Source organism: Dendropsophus ebraccatus, chromosome 12 (genome assembly GCF_027789765.1).
Source record: "Dendropsophus ebraccatus isolate aDenEbr1 chromosome 12, aDenEbr1.pat, whole genome shotgun sequence".
Taxonomy (NCBI): domain Eukaryota; kingdom Metazoa; phylum Chordata; class Amphibia; order Anura; family Hylidae; genus Dendropsophus; species Dendropsophus ebraccatus.
This window is the reverse complement of record NC_091465.1, coordinates 89362084-89384536: the sequence shown is the minus strand read 5'-3', so window position 1 is coordinate 89384536 and position 22453 is coordinate 89362084. Positions and strand designations below refer to the sequence as shown.

The 22453-nt window shown below is 53.2% G+C and overlaps 1 protein-coding gene across 1 annotated transcript in view; it reads right to left on the bottom strand.

The window, feature by feature from the left end:
- Window positions 1-684: 684 nt before the first annotated feature.
- Window positions 685-22453, bottom strand: part of MICOS10 (mitochondrial contact site and cristae organizing system subunit 10) — a 34267-nt gene continuing 12498 nt past the window's right edge. Inside the window, exons 2-4 of the mRNA XM_069948685.1 lie at window positions 3947-3994; window positions 1828-1937; window positions 685-867 (exon numbers count right to left, since the gene is read on the bottom strand). Coding sequence (XP_069804786.1) covers window positions 859-867; window positions 1828-1937; window positions 3947-3994 — 167 coding nt within the window. The 3' untranslated portion in view covers window positions 685-858. The remainder of the gene's footprint in view (window positions 868-1827; window positions 1938-3946; window positions 3995-22453) is intronic.

Below are 22453 nucleotides of genomic sequence, written 5' to 3'. Positions count from 1 at the left end.
AGAGCATTGAGCATAGGACATTTCGAGATCAGCAAGATTTTTAAACGTGTTAGGCGTTGTGTCTATTTTACCCTGTGTCATCTGACTGCGTGGAGCTGCGCCCGGTGTTATCCAGTCAGGAGTTTGTCTGCTACTTATTACTGACTGACACGCAGCACCACTGACTGACTGACTGACACGCAGCACCACTGACTGACTGACTGACACGCAGCACCACTGACTGACTGACTGACACGCAGCACCACTGACTGACTGACTGACACGCAGCACCACTGACTGACTGACTGGCAGCACCACTGACTGACTGACTGACACGCAGCACCACTGACTGACTGACTGACACGCAGCACCACTGACTGACTGACTGACACGCAGCACCACTGACTGACTGACACGCAGCACCACTGACTGACTGACACGCAGCACCACTGACTGACTGACACGCAGGACTTACAGCTCAGTCTTCTCCCTCTTCCTCTGTGTCAGGCTGATCTCCATATTGTGAAGTTGAGGACCTGTCAGTCATGTGATCAGGTCCTTCACACTTTTCTCTCTGTGTGCAGGTCCTGCTCCTTTCTCAAATGTCTTCTGATGTTCAGCCCCTCATCCTGCACTACAGTGACCAGACTGAAAATCAGATCTCTGGGCCCCTGCACATAGATAGATTGATAGACAGACACAATGTAATTTACAGATTTCTTTCTTTATTTCTCTATTTGTCATGACAGATAATAAAAAAAAAACAAGTGATGTCTGGGCTCTGGATGTCGCGGTGGAGAAGGCTGTGGCCGGGGGCTCTGGTGCATGGTGCAGGGATCCAGATGTCCAGCTGTTCTCCATGAGGAGTGACCACACAGCTCACTGATCCTGCAACAAGACCACATGCGGAGTCAGCGGGATTTAAAGGGGCCAGGAATACAGCAAGTGGAGAAGACAGAGCGAGGGCAGAAAGTGTCCAGACCCCCGGTGTGCAGCAGGGTACAGGGGCCGATCACTCCCTGCAGTCCCGAATCCTCCTCCACTAAGGGACTGGTATCATTCCAGATGTAGAACCCTCCCTGTGACATCTCTGTGGTGGCCATGGCCGGAGAAGGCCCCTTTAAGCAGCCGAGAGGGAGGGTCTCCGGCTTCCCAGGCTGCTTTGCTATGAATAGCTGCTCCAATAGTTCCCTAATAGTTTCCACACGGTTCCCCAGCAGCTATTAAATAATTAGGCAGATCGCGGTCGCCGCGCCATTAACCACACAACACATTTGGAGGTAATTAGGGATTTAACCGTTCCAGGACCCTGCATGTTGTGATGGGGGTCCCACTCTGCATCCTTCCAAAAACCTTTAGAACCCCCCTGTGCTCGCTCCTTGAACCCCGGAGGTGACTCTTCTGTGATGCAACATTACCACCGCGTCCAGACAGCGCTGCAACCAGCGCCATCCTAGGAACGCTTCCCACACTGGCTGCTAGGAAAACCTGGACTGCGCCATTCTTTAAGCAGAGCAGTGGGTGGAGTTACACCTGGCCACACCCACTGTACGGCTGAGATTTATAAACTTCACCAATTATGGCAAATACAGAGCGTGACTGAGGCCCGGGGGCCAGATAATCACCACCTCCCCCCACTGCTGATCACGTTTTCCAGCGCATGACAAAAACCTATGAGGTCACCAACTCTGGAAGGGTTAGTGATGTCACAGGTCCTGTGATGCTCCAGCATGTGTGCATTAATACAGTGTGAGCAGCGAGGAGGGGGTGGGTGTGACTTTGGCGGACCCCCTGTAGAGTGCAGCCTGCTGGGTGAGCGAGAATCAGACGCTGTTCCCCTTCACTCACTTTGACGAACTTGCCGTGAAGAAGGTACGGAGACTGGAAGTCGTTCTGGCAGTTTGAGTACGCCATTCCTAAACCGATCCCGGAGGAGAACACAATGGGCCACGTCTTTCCTGGAAAGAGAAGGGTTTATGGGTTACTCGGGACCACGTGGAGACCATTAACTCTCTGCGAGCAGCGGCCCGCACCACCAGCCGCCCCCTAACCAGCTTAATGAGCTTTAATGGAAAGTTCTGGGCACGAAAAGACAGAGATGAAGGCAAAACTCCCTGTAACCTGCGTTATACGACCGTGACTCACTGATCCGCACGGCGTTGCTTTTTATTTCAGAATATCACAGAACCATCCCCTCCCACGATATATATATAAATTCCTGAGTCACATTTACTGTCAGATATATAAAATAAAGGGAAAAACCTGTGCTTCAGATGTTACAGGAAAGAACTTCTCTATACATCGAACCAAGGGATTCCCCACCCCCTCACCACCCCTGAGGATCCTCCCCCACGCACCCTCACCACCCCTGCGGATCCCCCCCGCGGATCCTTCCCTTTAACCCCCCCACCCCGCGGATCCTTCCCTTTAACCCCCCCCCCCCCCCCCCCCCCGCGGATCCTTCCCTCCCCCCAACGCTCCCTCACGACCCCTGAGGATCCTCCCCCACGCACCCTCACCACCCCTGCGGATCCTCCCCCACACACCTTCACCACCCCTGCGGATCCTCCACCACGCTCCCTCACCACCCCTGCGGATCCTCCACCACGCTCCCTCACCACCCCTGCGGATCCTCCCCCACGCTCCCTCACCACCCCTGCGGATCCTCCCCCACGCTCCCTCACCACCCCTGCGGATCCTCCCCCACACACCTTCACCACCCCTGCGGATCCTCCCCCACACACCTTCACCACCCCTGCGGATCCTCCACCACACACCTTCACCACCCCTGCGGATCCTCCACCACACTCCCTCACCACCCCTGCGGATCCTCCACCACGCTCCCTCACCACCCCTGCGGATCCTCCCCCACGCTCCCTCACCACCCCTGCGGATCCTCCCCCACGCTCCCTCACCACCCCTGCGGATCCTCCCCCACGCTCCCTCACCACCCCTGCGGATCCTCCCCCACGCTCCCTCACCACCCCTGCGGATCCCCCCCCCTTCCCTCCCCCCCAACGCTCCCTCATGACCCCTGAGGATCCTCCCCCACGCACCCTCACCACCCCTGAGGATCCTCCCCCACGCACCCTCACCACCCCTGAGGATCCTCCCCCACGCTCCCTCACCACCCCTGAGGATCCTCCCCCACGCTCCCTCACCACCCCTGAGGATCCTCCCCCACGCTCCCTCACCACCCCTGAGGATCCTCCCCCACGCTCCCTCACCACCCCTGCGGATCCTCCCCCACGCACCCTCACCACCCCTGCGGATCCTCCCCCACGCTCCCTCACCACCCCTGAGGATCCTCCCCCACGCACCCTCACCACCCCTGAGGATCCTCCCCCACGCACCCTCACCACCCCTGAGGATCCTCCCCCACGCACCCTCACCACCCCTGAGGATCCTCCCCCACGCACCCTCACCACTCCTGAGGATCCTCCCCCACACTCCCTCACCACCCCTGCGGATCCTCCCCGACACTCCCTCACCACCCCTGCGGATCCTCCCCGACACTCCCTCACCACCCCTGCGGATCCCCCCCCCCAGCCGCGGATCCTTCCCTCCCCGCCCCCCCCCCAACGCTCCCTCATGACCCCTGCGGATCCCACCACCCCTGCAGATCCCCCCATGCTCCCTCACCACCCCTGCGGATCACCCCCCCCACACACACACTCCCTCATCATGTTCCCTCACCACCCCTTCGGATCCCCCCACACTCCCTCACCACCCCTGCGGTTTCCCCCCACCCTGTGGGACCCCCCTCCCCATGTTCCCTCACCACCCCTGAGGATCCCACCCGCACTCCCACACCACCCTGTGGGATCCTCCCTCTGACACCACCCCATCACTGCCCCTATGATTCTCTCGAATGAGTCTAGTGATCATCTGGGGGTCTCAGCAGCGAGACCCCCACCAATCAGAAACTACTGACCTAACAGTGTGTCGATCCACAGCAGGAACTTACTTTTAAAGAAGATGACAGAAAATACAATCCCCAATCCGAGGCCGGCACCTGCGGAGCAGAAAGAGAGAGACATGAGGATCACACAGGATCATATCCATACACAGGACTGGGACTAGACAGGACAGATCACACAGGATCATATCCACACACAGGACTGGGACCAGACAGGACAGATCACCAAGGATCATATCCACACACAGGACTGGGACCAGACAGGACAGATCACCAAGGATCATATCCATACACAGGACTAGGACTAGACAGGACAGATCACACAGGATCATATCTATACACAGGACTAGGACTAGACCGGACAGATCACACAGGATCATATATATATACATACACAGGACTAGGACCAGACAGGACAGATCACACAGGATCATATCCATACACAGGACCGGGACTAGACAGGATACACCATCACATATACATTTCAGATTAATTTTTTTCTAGAAAAGAGAATTCAAAGACAAAAACAAAGCAGCAGCCGGGAGGATGAGGAAGATTTTATTTTGGCCTGCAGAGTTCACCCTAAGAAAGACCAGAAAAATAACAAAAAAACACAACCTCACAATTCCCAACATGTCCAACCACCCCATGACAACCGCGGTCAGTGCAGGGTCAGCCTCTTCTCAGTTGTGAGATCCTCTGATCGCCGATCATCCCCCTCACCCCTACCCCATGACATCCGCGGTCAGTGCAGGGTCAGCCTCTTCTCAGTTTTCAGATCCTCTGATCGCCGATCATCCCCCTCACCCCTACCCCATGACATCCGCGGTCAGTGCAGGGTCAGCCTCTTCTCAGTTGTCAGATCCTCTGATCGCCGATCATCCCCCTCACCCCTACCCCATGACAGCCGCGGGCAGTGCAGGGTCAGCCTGTCAGATCCTCTGATCACTGATCTCCCACCCCACGACAGCTGCTGTCAGTGTAGGGTCACCCTTCACTTCCCATCGCTGATCCCCCCCCCCCTTTCCCGGAGTAAGAGATTGGGGGACACTAACCCCAGGAGCTGAGAGGAGTCCACACCGCCATAATTTATAAGCTATGGCAGCGACGCATGTATCTAAGGCCGTGGATCTGAGCTATGTATCTTAGGCCATGTATCTGAGCTATGTATCTAAGGCCATGTATCTGAGCTATGTATCTAAGGCCATGGATCTGAGCTATTTATCTACGGCTCTGTTCACATCACCATTAATATAGATGCTATAATGGCAATGCCAGACACTCAACAACGATTGTTGTCTACAGAGAAGAGACCCCATAACCTAGTAGCCTCCAACTACAAGTCCCAGCACGGCCTGACCTCCTCACTCACTGTACAGGCGGCTAGTAACAGGTTCCAGCTATGGCAGGTTGATGTAACAATGCACCAGACGTATGGGAGGTGAGGGGGCTCAGCTGTACAAGGGTTAAGCAGCCGCCATAACGTGGGGGCTCCTGGCACCTGATCCGGTCGCAGCTGTTTCCACTAAGAGGTGGCACCTCCAGGACAGCCCGGCACTCGTAACAATAAAAGATGAAAGGCTCATCTATAGTAAAGTGAGGCCTGCAGGCAGCAGCGAGGGGCGGGGGGCAGCGGGGACAGCGCCATTTACACCTTCTCTGTGACCGCTTCAAACGCTTAATTGAAAAAACAGCCGGGCGCTGCCTCATTTACTGCTCGCCATTAACCAGCCGCATGCCAAGAGCCCCATTGCCAACAAGATTAAGGCTGGACGGGATGGGGGCTGGGTGGAATTTCACCGATCGCATATGGCGGACGTGGGGGAAAGGTAGGGGGGCAAGGGGGGCCAACGCCTCATTTCAAGCTGTTAAATTCTAAACCCCTCGCACGAGAAGCCCGCCAGATCAATCCAGCAGCCCATCAATCTCTGAGCAAGACTCCCGCTCACGGCTGCCACTACAGTATACCCTGAAAGCACTACAACTCCCAGCATGCCCGAACAATGTCCCTCACAGCATCGAGCAGCTGTCTCCAACCTGCTGCTAAACAACTATTCCCAGCATTCCCTAACAGCCCTTGTCTGGTCAGGCATGCTGGGAGTTGTAGTTCCCCAACCGAAAAACCATTTCTATAAACAATGCCGTGTAGCAACATAGGCCAAGTCATAAGGCCGGGGCCCTGCAGCGCGGCTCAGCCCCTGAAGGATCACTCCTCTATAGGGCCTGATGGGATCTAGAGGGATCATCTATACGGCCTGGTAGGATCTAGAGGGATCATCTATATGGCCTGGTAGATCTAGAGGGTTCACTCGTCTATACAGCCTGGAGGGATCACTCATCTATACCGCCTGGTAAGATCTAGAGGGATCATCTATACAGCCTGGTAGGATCGGGCCTTCATGCCAACCCAATTTCCAAATGAAGAGTAATACTAGTGGCTCACACTTTCCTGTTTCTAGGGTGTTGCTGCTATCTGCCCGTCCTATCATGTCTTTGCTTAAGTGCAACTTGACACGAGTTCCAGAAATATCAGCGATGAGCAAAGTCCCTTCCGAAAAAACCGCAGCCCCCGGGACGCCCTAATAGCTGTCAGTGCATTCCATGTCAGGGAGTGAGGGCTGCGGGCGAGTGTAAGGGGGGGGGGGGGGGGATCCAGATAACCCACAGAGGAGCAGGACACGTGCACAAGCCGCTTCACCCATCTGCTCTGCAAGGGGATGCGGAGCCATGTTTACTCAGCTGTGGTGGAACCACAAGTCCCAGCATGCACACAGCACAGCTGCACACCCAGCACCATTGCTGCCAGGGATCAGACCCAGTGCATCAGCCTCCACCCAGGAACATCTACAGAGATCAGCAATGGACCCCCCCTCACCTAGTGCTCATTCACACAGGGGGAGGTGCTGCTGACAGGAATGAAATCCACACATAACACATAGGTAACACAGGGGATCTGTGCCAGATAGTGCACCACACAGAGTGCAGCTGTGGAGTATCATAGAGAATGTAATTCCGATCAGTACTGTACATACACAGTGACCACAGCAGCAGAATAGTGAGTGCAGCTCTGGGGTATAATACAGGATGTAACTCAGGATCAGTAATGTATGTACACAGTGACCCCACCAGCAGAATAGTGAGTACAGCTCTGGGGTATAATACAGGATGTAACTCAGGATCAGTAATGTAATGTATGTACACAGTGACCCCACCAGCAGAATAGTGAGTGCAGCTCTGGGGTATAATACAGGATGTAACTCAGGATCAGTAATGTATGTACACAGTGACCCCACCAGCAGAATAGTGAGTGCAGCTCTGGGGTATAATACAGGATGTAACTCAGGATCAGTAATGTAATGTATATACACAGTGACCCCACCAGCAGAATAGTGAGTGCAGCTCTGGGGTATAATACAGGATGTAACTCAGGATCAGTAATGTAATTTATGTACACAGTGACCCCACCAGCAGAATAGTGAGTGCAGCTCTGGGGTATAATACAGGATGTAACTCAGGATCAGTAATGTAATGTATGTACACAGTGACCCCACCAGCAGAATAGTGAGTGCAGCTCTGGGGTATAATACAGGATGTAACTCAGGATCAGTAATGTATGTACACAGTGACCCCACCAGCAGAATAGTGAGCGCAGCTCTGGAGTATAATACAGGATGTAACTCAGGATCAGTAATGTATGTACACAGTGACCCCACCAGCAGAATAGTAAGTGCAGCTCTGGGGTATAATACAGGATGTTACTCAGGATCAGTAATGTAATGTATGTACACAGTGACCCCACCAGCAGAATAGTGAGTGCAGCTCCACAGAGCAGTCATACAATGGGGACACAAGCAGTATATGGAGGAGTCACTGAAAGCTATATAGGGGGAGAGGAACGGGATGCAATGAATGGCATAAGCCCCTCATACAGAAGTGAAGCTTCGGGGGCCGCGCCTGTCATGACACCACCATTCCTGCCAGTGATCGAGCGCCTCCAGTTCTCTATGTTCAGGGTCTCTCAGAGGTTAATAAGGAAGGGCTGAAACCCTTTGAAGCACATGGAGCTGGATGTAGATGGCCAGGCGCTTCGCTGAGGGTCTCCATCAGCCCCTGTATGGAAAGGATTAAACACAAGCCTTGTCCCCCCCCATCAGTCCGGGGGCTGAACATCAAACGCTGACAGCCCCCGTCCCTGCAGAGAATTAGATAAACTATGTGAACAGCTTGCTCCATCCTGTACACGCAGCACCTTTAAACAACGCAGGGGGAAAGATTGTGAAACTCGCAGAGACGAGAGGACGGCAACCAGAACACAGATCCCCCTGCCAGCAAAATCCATGGGGTCTGGACGTGGTGTGTGCGTGCAACGCTGAAACCCGGCCGCCATCTGCACCGCGCATCATATGGAGGTTACAGATGGTCACAATATCTGGAGCTTCCCTCCCAGCCTGAGCCTCCTGGTTCATGTAGACAAGTGGTCACCAACCAAAGTGAGAGTACCATATATAACACATTTGACAGGAGAGCCGACTGTAGCTTTCAGGCTGGCCATACTATATATTATACATATGACAGGAGAGCCGACCGTAGCTTTCAGGCTGGCCATACTATATATTATACATATCACAGGAGAGACGGCTATAGCTCTGGAGTTCTGATCATGAACTGGGGAGATCTGGATGAGCAGTGCAGCAAGTCTCTCCCAGATAGTGGAGCGCTGGCTCTGTAGCTGTAATCTATAGCGCCTTCTGGAAGCCGTTCACGACCGCCGCACGATAATGATCAATGATGAGGGGAAAAAAATGTAAAACACGACCAACAAATCTGAGGAGCTCGCCAGAAGAGAAGACTCCGGAATCACAAAGAAGAAAAATATACTCAACATATGCGAACCGTCACAGTGCACCATGGTGGCATCATACTGCTCCTCTGCTGTCAAATTGTGGAGGAAACCTGCCGCAGTCTACAGGAGAGACATCACCCATCACACATCCTGGAGGAAACCTGCCGCAGTCTACAGGAGAGACATCACCCATCACACATCCTGGAGGAAACCTGCCGCAGTCTACAGGAGAGACATCACCCATCACACATCCTGGAGGAAACCTGCCGCAGTCTACAGGAGAGACATCACCCATCACACATCCTGGAGGAAACCTGCCGCAGTCTACAGGAGAGACATCACCCATCACACATCCTGGAGGAAACCTGCCGCAGTCTACAGGAGAGACATCACCCATCACATCCTGGAGGAAACCTGCCGCAGTCTACAGGAGAGACATCACCCATCACATCTCCTGGAGGAAACCTGACGCAGTCTACAGGACACACATCACCCATCACACATCCTGGAGGAAACCTGCCGCAGTCTACAGGAGAGACATCACCCATCACATCTCCTGGAGGAAACCTGCCGCAGTCTACAGGAGAGACATCACCCATCACACATCCTGGAGGAAACCTGACGCAGTCTACAGGAGAGACATCACCCATCACATCTCCTGGAGGAAACCTGCCGCAGTCTACAGGAGACATCACCCATCACACATCCTGGAGGAAACCTGCCGCAGTCTACAGGAGAGACATCACCCATCACATCCTGGAGGAAACTTGCCGCAGTCTACAGGAGAGACATCCCCCATCACACATCCTGGAGGAAACCTGCCGCAGTCTACAGGAGAGACATCACCCATCACATCCTGGAGGAAACCTGCCGCAGTCTATAGGAGAGACATCCCCCATCACACATCCTGGAGGAAACCTGCCGCAGTCTACAGGAGACATCACCCATCAAATCCACAACTCCCATCATACCCAGACAGCCACATTGTAGGGCTATTCTGTGTATGTTCCCTCTAAATAGAATAGCAGAGACGGCCATGACAGATCTGTAAAAAGTGACTGACTTTTGGCTAGTGGTGGCCAAAAGGGGGGGGGGGGGGGGGTGAAGATCTTTAATAATCATTATTATAATACAGTAATCCCGCTTACGCTCTGGTATATACAGATCTGGAGCTGGGCAAACAATGGTAAACAAACGACGGGCCGGCTGCAGCCGCGGCACCTGGAACGCATCCACCAATATTCTGTGACAATAGCGAGGGCCTAAGCATCATAAAAGGCTTCTGCGCCAAACACATTGGGGTCGCTTGGCTCAACCTGCGATGGGCTCAGAGATCTCCAGATAGGAGATTAACGGCTGAGAAAGTGCAGAGTCGACTGGAACATACGTGGTAGTCAGCGGGCTCCAGGCTACGAGCAGCATCTGGATTTTATGGGATAAGAGGAGAATTCGAGGCATCACAGCAACATGTGTTGTGCAAACCTGGTGGATGAAAAATATCCCCCCGCTCCGAGCGTGCACCCCCCTCTCACAGCTTCCACGTCACTAAACACACAAGAAACATACCAGACCAGTCATCACATCCATGCTTATCCCCCCACTGCACCACATGAACCAGGAGGCTCGGGATGAACATTGCCACCGATGCAGAACAATGGACCATAACAATGTGCTAAGACACAAGGGGCTAGACTGGGGAGGGGAGGAACGCGGTGATGGGGGCGCCTAGGGCGCAAGGCTGCCATACACTCAGCCAAGAGCATGGGGCAAACTGCTGCCAGACTCCTCTGACCCCCGCACTCTCCTCAAAAGTTTCTCTCAGTCTCTCCTCCCCTTCAGAGCTCCTCTCTGTACCAGCAATTATCCTCTCTGTACCCCCCAGCCCCTCCTCTTCCAGGGCTCCTCTCTGTACCCCCCAGCCCCTCCTCTTCCAGGGCTCCTCTCTGTACCCCCCAGCCCCTCCTCTTCCAGGGCTCCTCTCTGTACCCCCCAGCCCCTCCTCTTCCAGGGCTCCTCTGTACCCCCCAGCCCCTCCTCTTCCAGGGCTCCTCTCTGTACCCCCCAGCCCCTCCTCTTCCAGGGCTCCTCTCTGTACCCCCCAGCCCCTCCTCTTCCAGGGCTCCTCTCTGTACCCCCCAGCCCCTCCTCTTCCAGGGCTCCTCTCTGTACCCCCCAGCCCCTCCTCTTCCAGGGCTCCTCTCTGTACCCCCCAGCCCCTCCTCTTCCAGGGCTCCTCTCTGTACCCCCCAGCCCCTCCTCTTCCAGGGCTCCTCTCTGTACCCCCCAGCCCCTCCTCTTCCAGGGCTCCTCTCTGTACCCCCCAGCCCCTCCTCTTCCAGGGCTCCTCTCTGTACCCCCCAGCCCCTCCTCTTCCAGGGCTCCTCTCTGTACCCCCCAGCCGCTATTACATGCGTCAGCAGTGAGGGGGGGCGGTGAGCTGCTCGGTGATCGCTAAATCGTCTGGGCAGCCCATAGCAGATAGCAGCGGTCTGCTGACTTCTATTCCACGGAGCAACGGCAGCAGATCATGTTGAAAGACAAACGACTACAACGATCAGCCGACATCGTTCATGTCAGCTGATAGTTGTCTTCTATTACACAAGAAGATTATCAGCCACAACGGACGATATCGGGCAAATACGGCCGATATTCGTTTCATGTACTAAGGCGCCATTCCCATGAGATGGTTGTCAGGTAGACTAATGTAGTAATGGGACTGATGGGTTCTCGGTCCCAGATTATCGGAGTCTCCGGATTATCGGAAGGTTGTGAAGCATTGGCAGCCACATGTATGACGCCTGGGGGTGGACACGCGGCTGTAACCAGGTAGGGGGCGGAGGAGAGCGGCTCCACATTCTCATCTTATCTGCACAAACATCTTGTGATGGGCGGATTTTTTTTTTGGTACTTTTGTGAAAGCAGAAGAGGTGCAGGGTAAGCGAAGGAAAACACCGGCAGTGCCAAGCTCCCAGAATGCCGCTCTGCCAGAGACGCCCAGCGCCTGGCGGGAACAGGGACTAATCCCAGGCAAGAAACTATTACACAGCCTGAAAGCTGCACACACACTTTCTTCATTACCCCAGAGAGCGACGTGCCCGCCACCTCACCCCTTCACTGCCACAGCACAACCACAACTCCCAGCATACCCTGTACAGGACAGTGGCCTCCAACCTGCGGCACAACCACAACTCCCAGCATACCCTGTACAGGACAGTGGCCTCCAACCTGCGGCACAACCACAACTCCCAGCATACCCTGTACAGGACAGTGGCCTCCAACCTGCGGCACAACCACAACTCCCAGCATACCCTGTACAGGACAGTGGCCTCCAACCTGCGGCATAAACACAACTCCCAGCATACCCTGTACAGGACTGTGCCCTCCAACCTGCGGCACAACCACAACTCCCAGCATACCCTGTACAGGACTGTGCCCTCCAACCTGCGGCACAACCACAACCCCCAGCATACCCTGTACAGGACAGTGGCCTCCAACCTTCGGCACAACTACAACTCCCAGCATAATCCAAGAGCAATGCTCAATGTACAGGCAAGTGTGTCATCATGTTACAAACAGGAACCCCAGGAACACTGCTGACTGTATTCACACTGGTCCCCAACCTGTAGCTCTCCAACAGTGCAAAACTACAACTCCCAGCATGCCCTCATGCTGCAGGCTGTGCGGACATAATCTAGGACATATGGCTCTGTAGCTGTTGCAGAATTACACTTGACCGCACGTTTTTGTGGTCAGGGCATGATGGGAGTTGTAGCCAGCGCTGTCCTTATACAGGGAGCAGACCTCAGTAATATGGACTGCTAATGTTCTGCTAATCATGAGCAGTCAGGCGCAGAGTGGTCGGAGGCTGGAGGCCACAATCCAGTGGCAGGTCCCTTTAAGAGCTCGCACTCCTGAGCGCCCCGGGCTCTTATCTCATTACAGAGCCGAGCGCAGACGCTTTGGCAGGACACATAGTAATGGCAATTTCACAGAACAAAAAATAAATGTTTCAGGGAAAACCACTGTCTCAGGACGCTGCGATCCGATGCCAAAACTGCAAGATTTTTACTTAATTTGGACGTAAAATGGGGGGGGGGGCCTGCCGGTCAGGGGTCAGTAGTGTCTATGAGGGTCATAGAGCGGACCTGGAGGGGGGGCAACAGAGCGGAGCCAGAGATGGGCATAGAGCGCACTGGGGCGGGCGGAGGACAGGGGCACAGAGCCGACCTGAAGGGAGCCACAGAGCTGACCCAGAGGGAGTCACAGACCAGAGTGGGGTGGGGGCCCAAATGAGCACCTGGCGGGAGACACAGAGGGGGGGCCATAGAGTGCACCTGAAGGGGGGGGTAGGAATTACAGAGTGCACCTGGAGGGGGAGGGGAATGCAGAGGGCACCTGGAGGGGGGGGGGGCTACAGAGCCAAACATAACACTGTGGATTATTCCACTATGGCTGGCGTCCTTTTGGGATAACATGCAGGACGCAGCATAACCAACACTGCATGTAGGAAAGCAGAGTGATCAAGAACACGTCCACAATACTGGTGCAAGGATAGTCATGGCTCTTTAGCTGCTGGAAAACTACAACTCCCAGCATGCCAGGACAACCATAGACTGTCCGGCCATGCTGGGAATTCTAGTTTGCAGCATCTAGAGAGGCACAGGTTGGAAATTGCTGCCCTATACCGTGGGCAATGCTGTTAGGGCATGCTGGGAGATGTCGCATCTGGAGGGCCACAGGATGGCGAGCAGCGATGCAGGCCCCGCTCCTCACTCTGGGACCCTGTATAGAGGGGTGGAGAGCAGCGATGCAGGCCCCGCTCCTCACTCTGGGACCCTGTAAAGAGGGGTAGAGAGCAGCGATGCAGGCCCCGCTCCTCACTCTGGGACCCTGTATAGAGGGGTGGAGAGCAGCGATGCAGGGCCCGCTCCTCACTCTGGGACCCTGTATAGAGGGGTGGAGAGCAGCGATGCAGGCCCCGCTCCTCACTCTGGGACCCTGTATAGAGGGGTGGAGAGCAGCGATGCAGGGCCCGCTCCTCACTCTGGGACCCTGTATAGAGGGGTGGAGAGCAGCGATGCAGGCCCCGCTCCTCACTCTGGGACCCTGTATAGAGGGGTGGAGAGCAGCGATGCAGGCCCTGCTCCTTACGCTGGGACCCTGTAAAGAGGGGTGGAGAGCAGCAATGCAGGCCCCGCTCCTCACTCTGGGACCCTGTATAGAGGGGTGGAGAGCAGCAATGCAGGCCCCGCTCCTCACTCTGGGACCCTGTATAGAGGGGTGGAGAGCAGCGATGCAGGCCCTGCTCCTTACGCTGGGACCCTGTAAAGAGGGGTGGAGAGCAGCAATGCAGGCCCCGCTCCTCACTCTGGGACCCTGTATAGAGGGGTGGAGAGCAGCGATGCAGGCCCCGCTCCTCACTCTGGGACCCTGTATAGAGGGGTGGAGAGCAGCGATGCAGGCCCCGCTCCTCACTCTGGGACCCTGTATAGAGGGGTGGAGAGCAGCAATGCAGGCCCCGCTCCTCACTCTGGGACCCTGTATAGAGGGGTGGAGAGCAGCGATGCAGGCCCCGCTCCTCACTCTGGGACCCTGTATAGAGGGGTGGAGAGCAGCTGGGAATGCGGATGGGTCAGGCTCAGATTAACACCTCACTATCAGTGAATGGAGCGAGCCAGGAAAATGCCTGGGCGAGGCGCGGATGGATTTATCCCATTTTATTTCTCATTATCAGGAAAATATTTTCTTGGAAACCTCCACAGATCACTCTGCCCAGACAGGAACCTTAGGAGAGTTACTGTATGATGAGTACTAGGGGGCCCAGCCCATCGCATCACAGACTTATCCACCCATCATTGCCCAGATAGCAGAGAGGATGAGCCTTGTAGTAGCAGAACTGATAACTTTCATCATGCATCTTACTACAGCTATACAGACCAGTGCAGATGGGACGAGGAAGCGTCCGCTGGGCGGTGCAGATGGGACGAGGAAGCGTCCGCTGGGCGGTGCAGATGGGACGAGGAAGCGTCCGCTGGGCGGTGCAGATGGGACGAGGAAGCGTCCGCTGGGCGGTGCAGATGGGACGAGGAAGCGTCCGCTGGGCGGTGCAGATGGGACGAGGAAGCGTCCGCTGGGCGGTGCAGATGGGACGAGGAAGCGTCCGCTGGGCGGTGCAGATGGGACGAGGAAGCGTCCGCTGGGCGGTGCAGATGGGACGAGGAAGCGTCCGCTGGGCGGTGCAGATGGGACGAGGAAGCGTCCGCTGGGCGGTGCAGATGGGACGAGGAAGCGTCCGCTGGGCGGTGCAGATGGGACGAGGAAGCGTCCGCTGGGCGTTGCAGATGGGACGAGGAAGCGTCCGCTGGGCGGTGCAGATGGGACGAGGAAGCGTCCGCTGGGCGGTGATTCCTAGCCGGTGGTCTACAAGGTGTGATGCATCAGAATGGCAATGACTTAATGGTTTTGGCCTTTAACACTAACCCGAGGCTACACACAACGACAAAGACGACAAATATAGTTTTCTTACAAGGGATCACACTGTGTCGCTGGCAGAGGATGGGGGGCATGGTGCTGGGGTCCGCTCAGCCTGCAGCCAGCCGTTCTCGTGTCAGATCGCTGCAATTCATTTAATGGAGCCAGAATAAAGAAAAAAAAATAGCTTTTAATGTTCTAGGAAATGGAAAAATTTTCTTTCGCCTGGGAGCACAATACTCCAGCACATTGGCATGCAGGCACAACACTGCCCACTCTGTGCCAAGCTCTATTTTTCCATTTAATAAGTTTCATCTCACCTCCGAGTGCTTCCTGTGGAAGGGAAGTGTGCCGGCCTGCTGCTGGCGGGGCCATGTTGACTGTTCTGTATCACACAGGGGAGAGCAGCCTTCCCCATCTGCGGGGAGCAGAGGGGATGTGTGTGGGCGCCGTGTGCACACCTAATATTGTGGAGGGGTCATGCACCAACAATGGCAGCTCGGCACAGTTTACACACACACACACACACCCTGGGGTGACAGGAAAGCGGGGATTCTCCATTTATCTGACATCAAGGAGACCTGGACATTCTGAATGATCAGGTTCTGGATTAAAGGGCATTTTAATGCTCCCGATTATTTCTGCATTCAGTCCAGCTGGATCATAGCGATGGTAAAAGAACTGCTGGACAGACTCCCCCCACCAACAAGCACTATAGAGAACAGTAGCATTTGGACCTCCACGGGCCGCCGCCCCAACCATGGAACACGAGGAATCCAGACCATACACTGACACACTGGGCAAATTCTGATACTGCCCGCTGCCTGGAACCTTAACACTTGCAGGCAGCTTTACCTACTGATCACAGCTGATCTCTGGGAGGTCCCAGCATTAGGATGCTATGTGGTCGGCTTATACTAAGGGGATTGTGCAAAGCAGAGAACCCCTTTAAATCAAGCTCTGATATACAGAGGGGGTGAGAACAGATAGCATAGTGGTGATGCAGAGACTCGGAGGCCGCAGATGCAGCAGTGTTGGAGGGATTCCCCGGGGCCCGGCGCTCTCATCCAGGGCCAGTGTCCATATAAACCAGGACGCAGCGGAACAAACAATGATACAAATCCTGGCAAAAAGAGGAGACCGCAGCAGCTGCACCAAACATTCATGTCCTAAAACAGGAAAGCTGAGGGGGCAAATAATGGTGACTCATGAGGAACAATACAGGGAGGAAACGCCAGCGAGGAATGATAGTAAACAAAGACGGCTCCCTCTGTGGGACTCCGCTGATCAGAACGACATCGTTTATAGAGGTGCGGGGAGACGTCAGCCAAGAGCTACGGGAACAGAATGTGGTGCTGCCCCCTACAGCTCAGTCTCAGACCAGCACCTGGGGCTTAAACGGCCAGCGGACTAATAAAAAAAGATAACATTCTTGTCCAAGCCAAAAACTTCACAAAAAATTAACAAACTAAATTATGTACATGACAGCTAAGTGGCATCAGCTTCTGGGAAAGATGGATTGGCCACTACTGCATCCACAGAGGTGGTCACCTGGACGAAGCATGGGTTCCCACCTGTACCAGGAGAAATGACTGCTTATATAGGTGTCACCCAACTTCCCTGGCATCGTGAAGAGTAAATGTGCCCAGCAAGAACTCATCCTCCATGTGGATATAAAACACCAGAGAGGTCCTGTGCCAGGAGGCCGATATACGGATGCCAGGAGCGGAGACATCTAAGGACCTTTAAGGCTCCGGGAACACAGGAGGGGAAATCCCCAAGGCTCCGGGAACACAGGAGGGGAGACCTGAAGCTGCCATCCGCTTTGGGTACAGAGGTGGAGACTCCTGAGGCTGCCATTGGCTCCGCATACACAGGCGAGGAGATCCCTAAGGCTGCCATTTGCTCCGCATACACAGGCGAGGAGATCCCTAAGGCTGCCATTGGCTCCGCTTACACAGGCAAGACGACCCCTGAGGCTGCCATCGGCTCCGCATACACAGGCGAGGAGATCCCTAGGGCTGCCATTGGCTCTGCATACACAGGCGAGGAGATCCCTAAGGCTGCCATTGGCTCCGCTTACACAGGCAAGACGACCCCTGAGGCTGCCATCGACTCCGCATACACAGGCGAGGAGATCCCTAGGGCTGCCATTGGCTCCGCTTACACAGGCAAGAAGACCCCTGAGGCTGCCATCGGCTCCGCATACACAGGCGAGGAGACCCCTGAGGCTGCCATCGGCTCCGCATACACAGGCGAGGAGATCCCTAGGGCTGCCATCGGCTCCGCATACACAGGTCCACAAGGTTTCTCAGCAATTTCTTCTGCTGCCAATTCTGTCAGATTCCATGCAGATGTTTTTCCGGAATCAACGCACAAAGAAAAGTCTTAATTCTGGCAAAACTCTTGGCCCTTCATGACGATTTATTTCCAAAAATAGTGAAGCAGATTTAATGAAACCTCGGAAAATAAATTAGACCTGGAAAGGCTACAAAGTCTCCAGGGTTCATCCGGATCTCAGCTCTTCCCTGTAAACTTACAAGACACTAAGGAAGAAAAACACAGAGAGCCGTGCCGAACACTTCCTGGAACTGTGTATTATAATAAGACAATACACATAGTAACCAGGGGAGAGCAGAGGTCACATAGAACATCCGTATAGAGGGTCTGTGCAATAGAGAAGCCAAATAGAACGTACGTAAAGGGGACATGGCTATATGATGTATTACTACTACTAGCAGCATCCTGTGCGGCCATAGATACACAGGTACCGCCAGGGAGGATAACGCAGTCACAGACGGCACACAAGATGGCAACGAACAGTCTCATCAATCCTTTCGGGGCTGGTACGGACAACACCTCAGCCATGGAGCAGGATGGGGGGCACCAGACACGAGACAACCGCCCCCCCCCCCATGGTGCTTCTGCAGCCTCTTCAATGCTTACTATGGCTTTGCAATAGTGTTGAGCTGTAAAAGTTTCGCAGGACTCCCTAGGGCGGCATACAACTTCTCAAGGCGGTGAGAGTCAAGTGGTGAGAGTTGAGGTTCGGTGGAGTTGCCGAAGTTCGCTCAAACCTACTCTGCATACATTATATTAGTAGCAAGCTTATTCATGTCACTCAGGGTAAGGCTGGGTTCACACAGTTTTTGCAGTACGTTTAACGTATAGGTTTTATGGAAAAATTTGGATTCAATTTACCATTAACTTCCATTATTTAAAAAAAAAAAAAAAAAAAACCCAACAAACCAAATGGATGCTTTTTAAATTGCACACAAAAATGTGTTTGACCAAGTTTTTGTGTGCGTTGAAAGTAACGGACCTGTTACACTGCAAAAACGCAATGTGAACCCGGCCTAACGCTGTAGGACCCTGCTCCACTGCACAGCACAAACTGAAGAGGCTACATGAGCGCACCCCCAAGCAGCTCATCGTGAGGATACCAGGAGTCAGGGTGGTATTACATGGGCCGAGCAGGCCCGATAATACCTGTAAACGAGCAGCGATCTGCTAGATCGCTGCTCGTTTACTGGGCCTATTACACGGCCCGATAATCGTTAAACAAGGGCTGCAAGGACATAGTTACCGATGTCCTTGCAGCCCTTGCGTAACTATATACTTTACCCATCCACGTTCCAGGGCTGCTGTGGTCTTCTTCTCCACGGGTCCCGCACGCTGTAATGTCAGAGTGGCCTGTCAGCTGACAGGCCACTCTGACGTTACAGCGCGCGGGACCCGGGGAGAAGAAGACCGCAACAGCAGCCCTGGAACGTGGATGGGTAATGTATATCTTTAGTCGCCGCTCGCGCACCGCTATTACACGTAGCGGTGCGTGCTCAGCGCCCGACAAAAATAGGTCTAAACCTATATCAACGATCAGCCGATGATCGTTGTCATCGACTGATCGTTGTATTTATTACATGGAGCGATGATCGGCCGAATCGGCCGATTATCGTTCCATGTAATAGTACCCTCACACAACCAACATGTCCAATACTGACCCTCTATCCTGATCTAACAAACATGTATGGATCATCTATCACTGCGTCCTGCATGTCCCCCGGCTGTGGATGGAAATCTGCCCGGCAGATGTGAACAGAGCCCACACATGGTACAGGATGCCATATGTATGAAACTCGTAGGCCTAACCCCGAAGCAAGTAAGGAATCATTACATCCAGAGCTGTACTCATAGTACCGAGGCATCTAACAATCTCACAGATCATTCCATTCAAATAGAGAGAATAAATGGAGATGTGGATTAGCTTCAGATACTCTACATAAAACCCAGGGCCTGTACACAGGGCCAATACGGCGGTATATAGCATGCCGGGTACAGATACCAACCACATCAGACCTGGAGAACAGCGAGCGATGCTCTGGCGACAGGAGGATACAGTTGTGCTCAAAAGTTTACATACCCCAGCAGAATTTTTACTTTCTTGTCTTTGTTTTCAGGGAGTATGAATGACAACACAAAAACTCCACATCCCCCCATGGTTAGTGGTCGGGTGACACCATTTATTGTTACATTACTGTGTTTTCTCTTATTATATCATAATAACAACCAAAAACATCCAAATGACCCTGATCAGAAGTTCCCCTACCTGGGGATTGTGGAGCACCATGGAAGGAGCACCATTTCTACCGTAAAGCACGGGGGAGGGGGGGGGGGGGTGTTCTGTGAGCTACAAAGGCTCAGGAAACTGAGAGATGAAGGAAAGATGAAGGCCGGTTATGAGCAAATACCGGAGGCAAATGTGCAGTCATCAGCCCGAAAGCTGCACATGGGACGTACATGGATGTTCTAACATGACAACAATCCCTAAACCAAGGCCAAGCTGACCAGTCATTGGCTTCAGCAGAACAAAGTGAAGGTTCTGTAGCGGCCATCTTAGTCTCCTGACCTCAGTATCATCGAGCCATTCTGCAGAGATCTCCAGCGCACAATTCACCCAGGACAGCCCAGGAATATACAGGAACCAAGAAGAATGGGCGGCTTTACCATCTGAGAACATACAGAGCCTCATCCACAACTACCACAAAAAGTCTTCAAGCTGTCATTGATGTTAGAGGCGGCAACACACAGGATTAAGAACTGAGGGTGTAAACTTCTGATCAGGGACATTTTGTTGTCGTTATGATTTAAAAAAAGAAAAACGCAGTGACAATAAATGGCGTCACCCGACCACTAACCATGGCGTACCTGGCGTCACCCGACCACTAACCATGGCGTACCTATCGTCACCCGACCACTAACCATGGCGTACCTGGCGTCACCCGACCACTAACCATGGCGTACCTGGCGTCACCCGACCACTAACCATGGCGTACCTGGCGTCACCCGACCACTAACCATGGCGTACCTGGCGTCACCCGACCACTAACCATGAGGGGGAAAAAGTTCATATACTCTGAAAAAAGGATAAGAAAGCAAAAATTCTGCTGGGTATGTAAACGTTAGAGCACAACTGTATATAACATAACATTTCTGTAACCAAGTCCAGACTGCAAATTCCTGTTGTTTTATTAGAAAAAGAAAATGGCTCGCCAGCACGACGTTCCTTCCAAGAGGCGATGAATCTGATCCATGTACAACAAAAGTGTCCTGACATTGGGCCGCTGTGTATTAGACGGAGCCATTAATCAATCAATGTGGAAAGTGTGAGGCGGTGGTGGCGGCGGCCTCCTCCGGGGTTGCTATGGCCTCTATTTGTGGACAGTGAGATGACCTCACTCCCTCCTCCACATCCACAGGGGCGGATGGCTCTTAGGTATAGACCCATCCGGACGTGACTCATTTATTACAGGCCTGTCTACACGGCTCTGTCCTTCATCCAGTACCTGCGGGGATCCACCAGCCCATAGCATACAGCGTCCATCTCACCTGCACTCACATATTATAGCCAGTCATCTGACCACCATCACTAAACATCCATATACATGTTGGATTCCCTCTGGATACCTGCAGGGAAATCCACAAGACAAACACTCACCACACAATATACCATACCAATGTACCAACCTCACCCGTGTCCTGTGCTTCCATAGTCACCCATCAGTAATAAGGTGCCACCCTGTGATTGGCTGAGGAGATCACATGACAGGTCATGGCTGGAGCAGGGTGAGCAGAGTCTGGTGGGGGACCTGAACAGCGTCAGCACAAGAGCAGCAGGGGAGTCACAGAGTGAGTATACAGAGTACAGGCCTCATCCACACCAGGGTATGGTCAGCATATCAGACGAAAGCTATACTGACAGCTACAACAGTATATTGAGTATATGGTAAATTTTCTGGGTGTATATAGTTTTTGTGAGGGAGTCACGGAGCAGTATACAGCCTGTAGTATATATACCTAGTCACAAGCAGTGCTCAGCCCCCAAAATGGACACCTCAAACTATAAAAACCTTATGTAACATGAAGTGTGACATGTTAAACGTGACCGTAATGCTCATCGGACCTGACATGGTATATGCCAAGATATAAACCCAAAACAATGGGGCCTCAGTCCTAGGGAGTCACCCGTGGCATTCTGAATGCAGCTCTGGAGTTATCATATATGTGTCTGTAACATCAGAGTATAGGACGTCAGATACGTGATGGTACCACAGACTAATAAACACTCCTGAGGTCAATGAGCAGCATAACACCATATGGATGTCAGCCCCAGACCAAGCATGATATATAACATCCGCTTCACGTCCCGGTCTGTGTACGTAATAACCGCAGTGACTCATCTGACAAGAGCCGACGACATCTCACTTTACTCAGAAGTGGGAAGGAAAGGCAAAACCCTGAACACATCTCCAAAACTCATTAAATTTACCCCCCAACTCCTTACTATGTACCGAGCGCTGCAGAAACAACAACCCAAAGGGGGAAGGGGAGGGGTGGAATAAAGACAAACTTGTTTCCCCACAGTGATCCACCCAACAACTGCTAAGGATGTCCTAATATATAATATGCTATAATACTGCTCCTATATACCGAAATATAACTACTATAATACTGCTCCTATATACAGGGATATAACTACTATAATACTGCTCCTATATACAGGAATATAACTACTATAATACTGCCCCCTATATACAGGAATATAATACTATAATACTGCTCCTATATACAGGGATATAACTACTATAATACTGCCCCTATATACAGGAATATAACTACTATAATACTGCTCCTATATACAGGAATATAACTACTATAATACTGCTCCTATATACAGAAATATA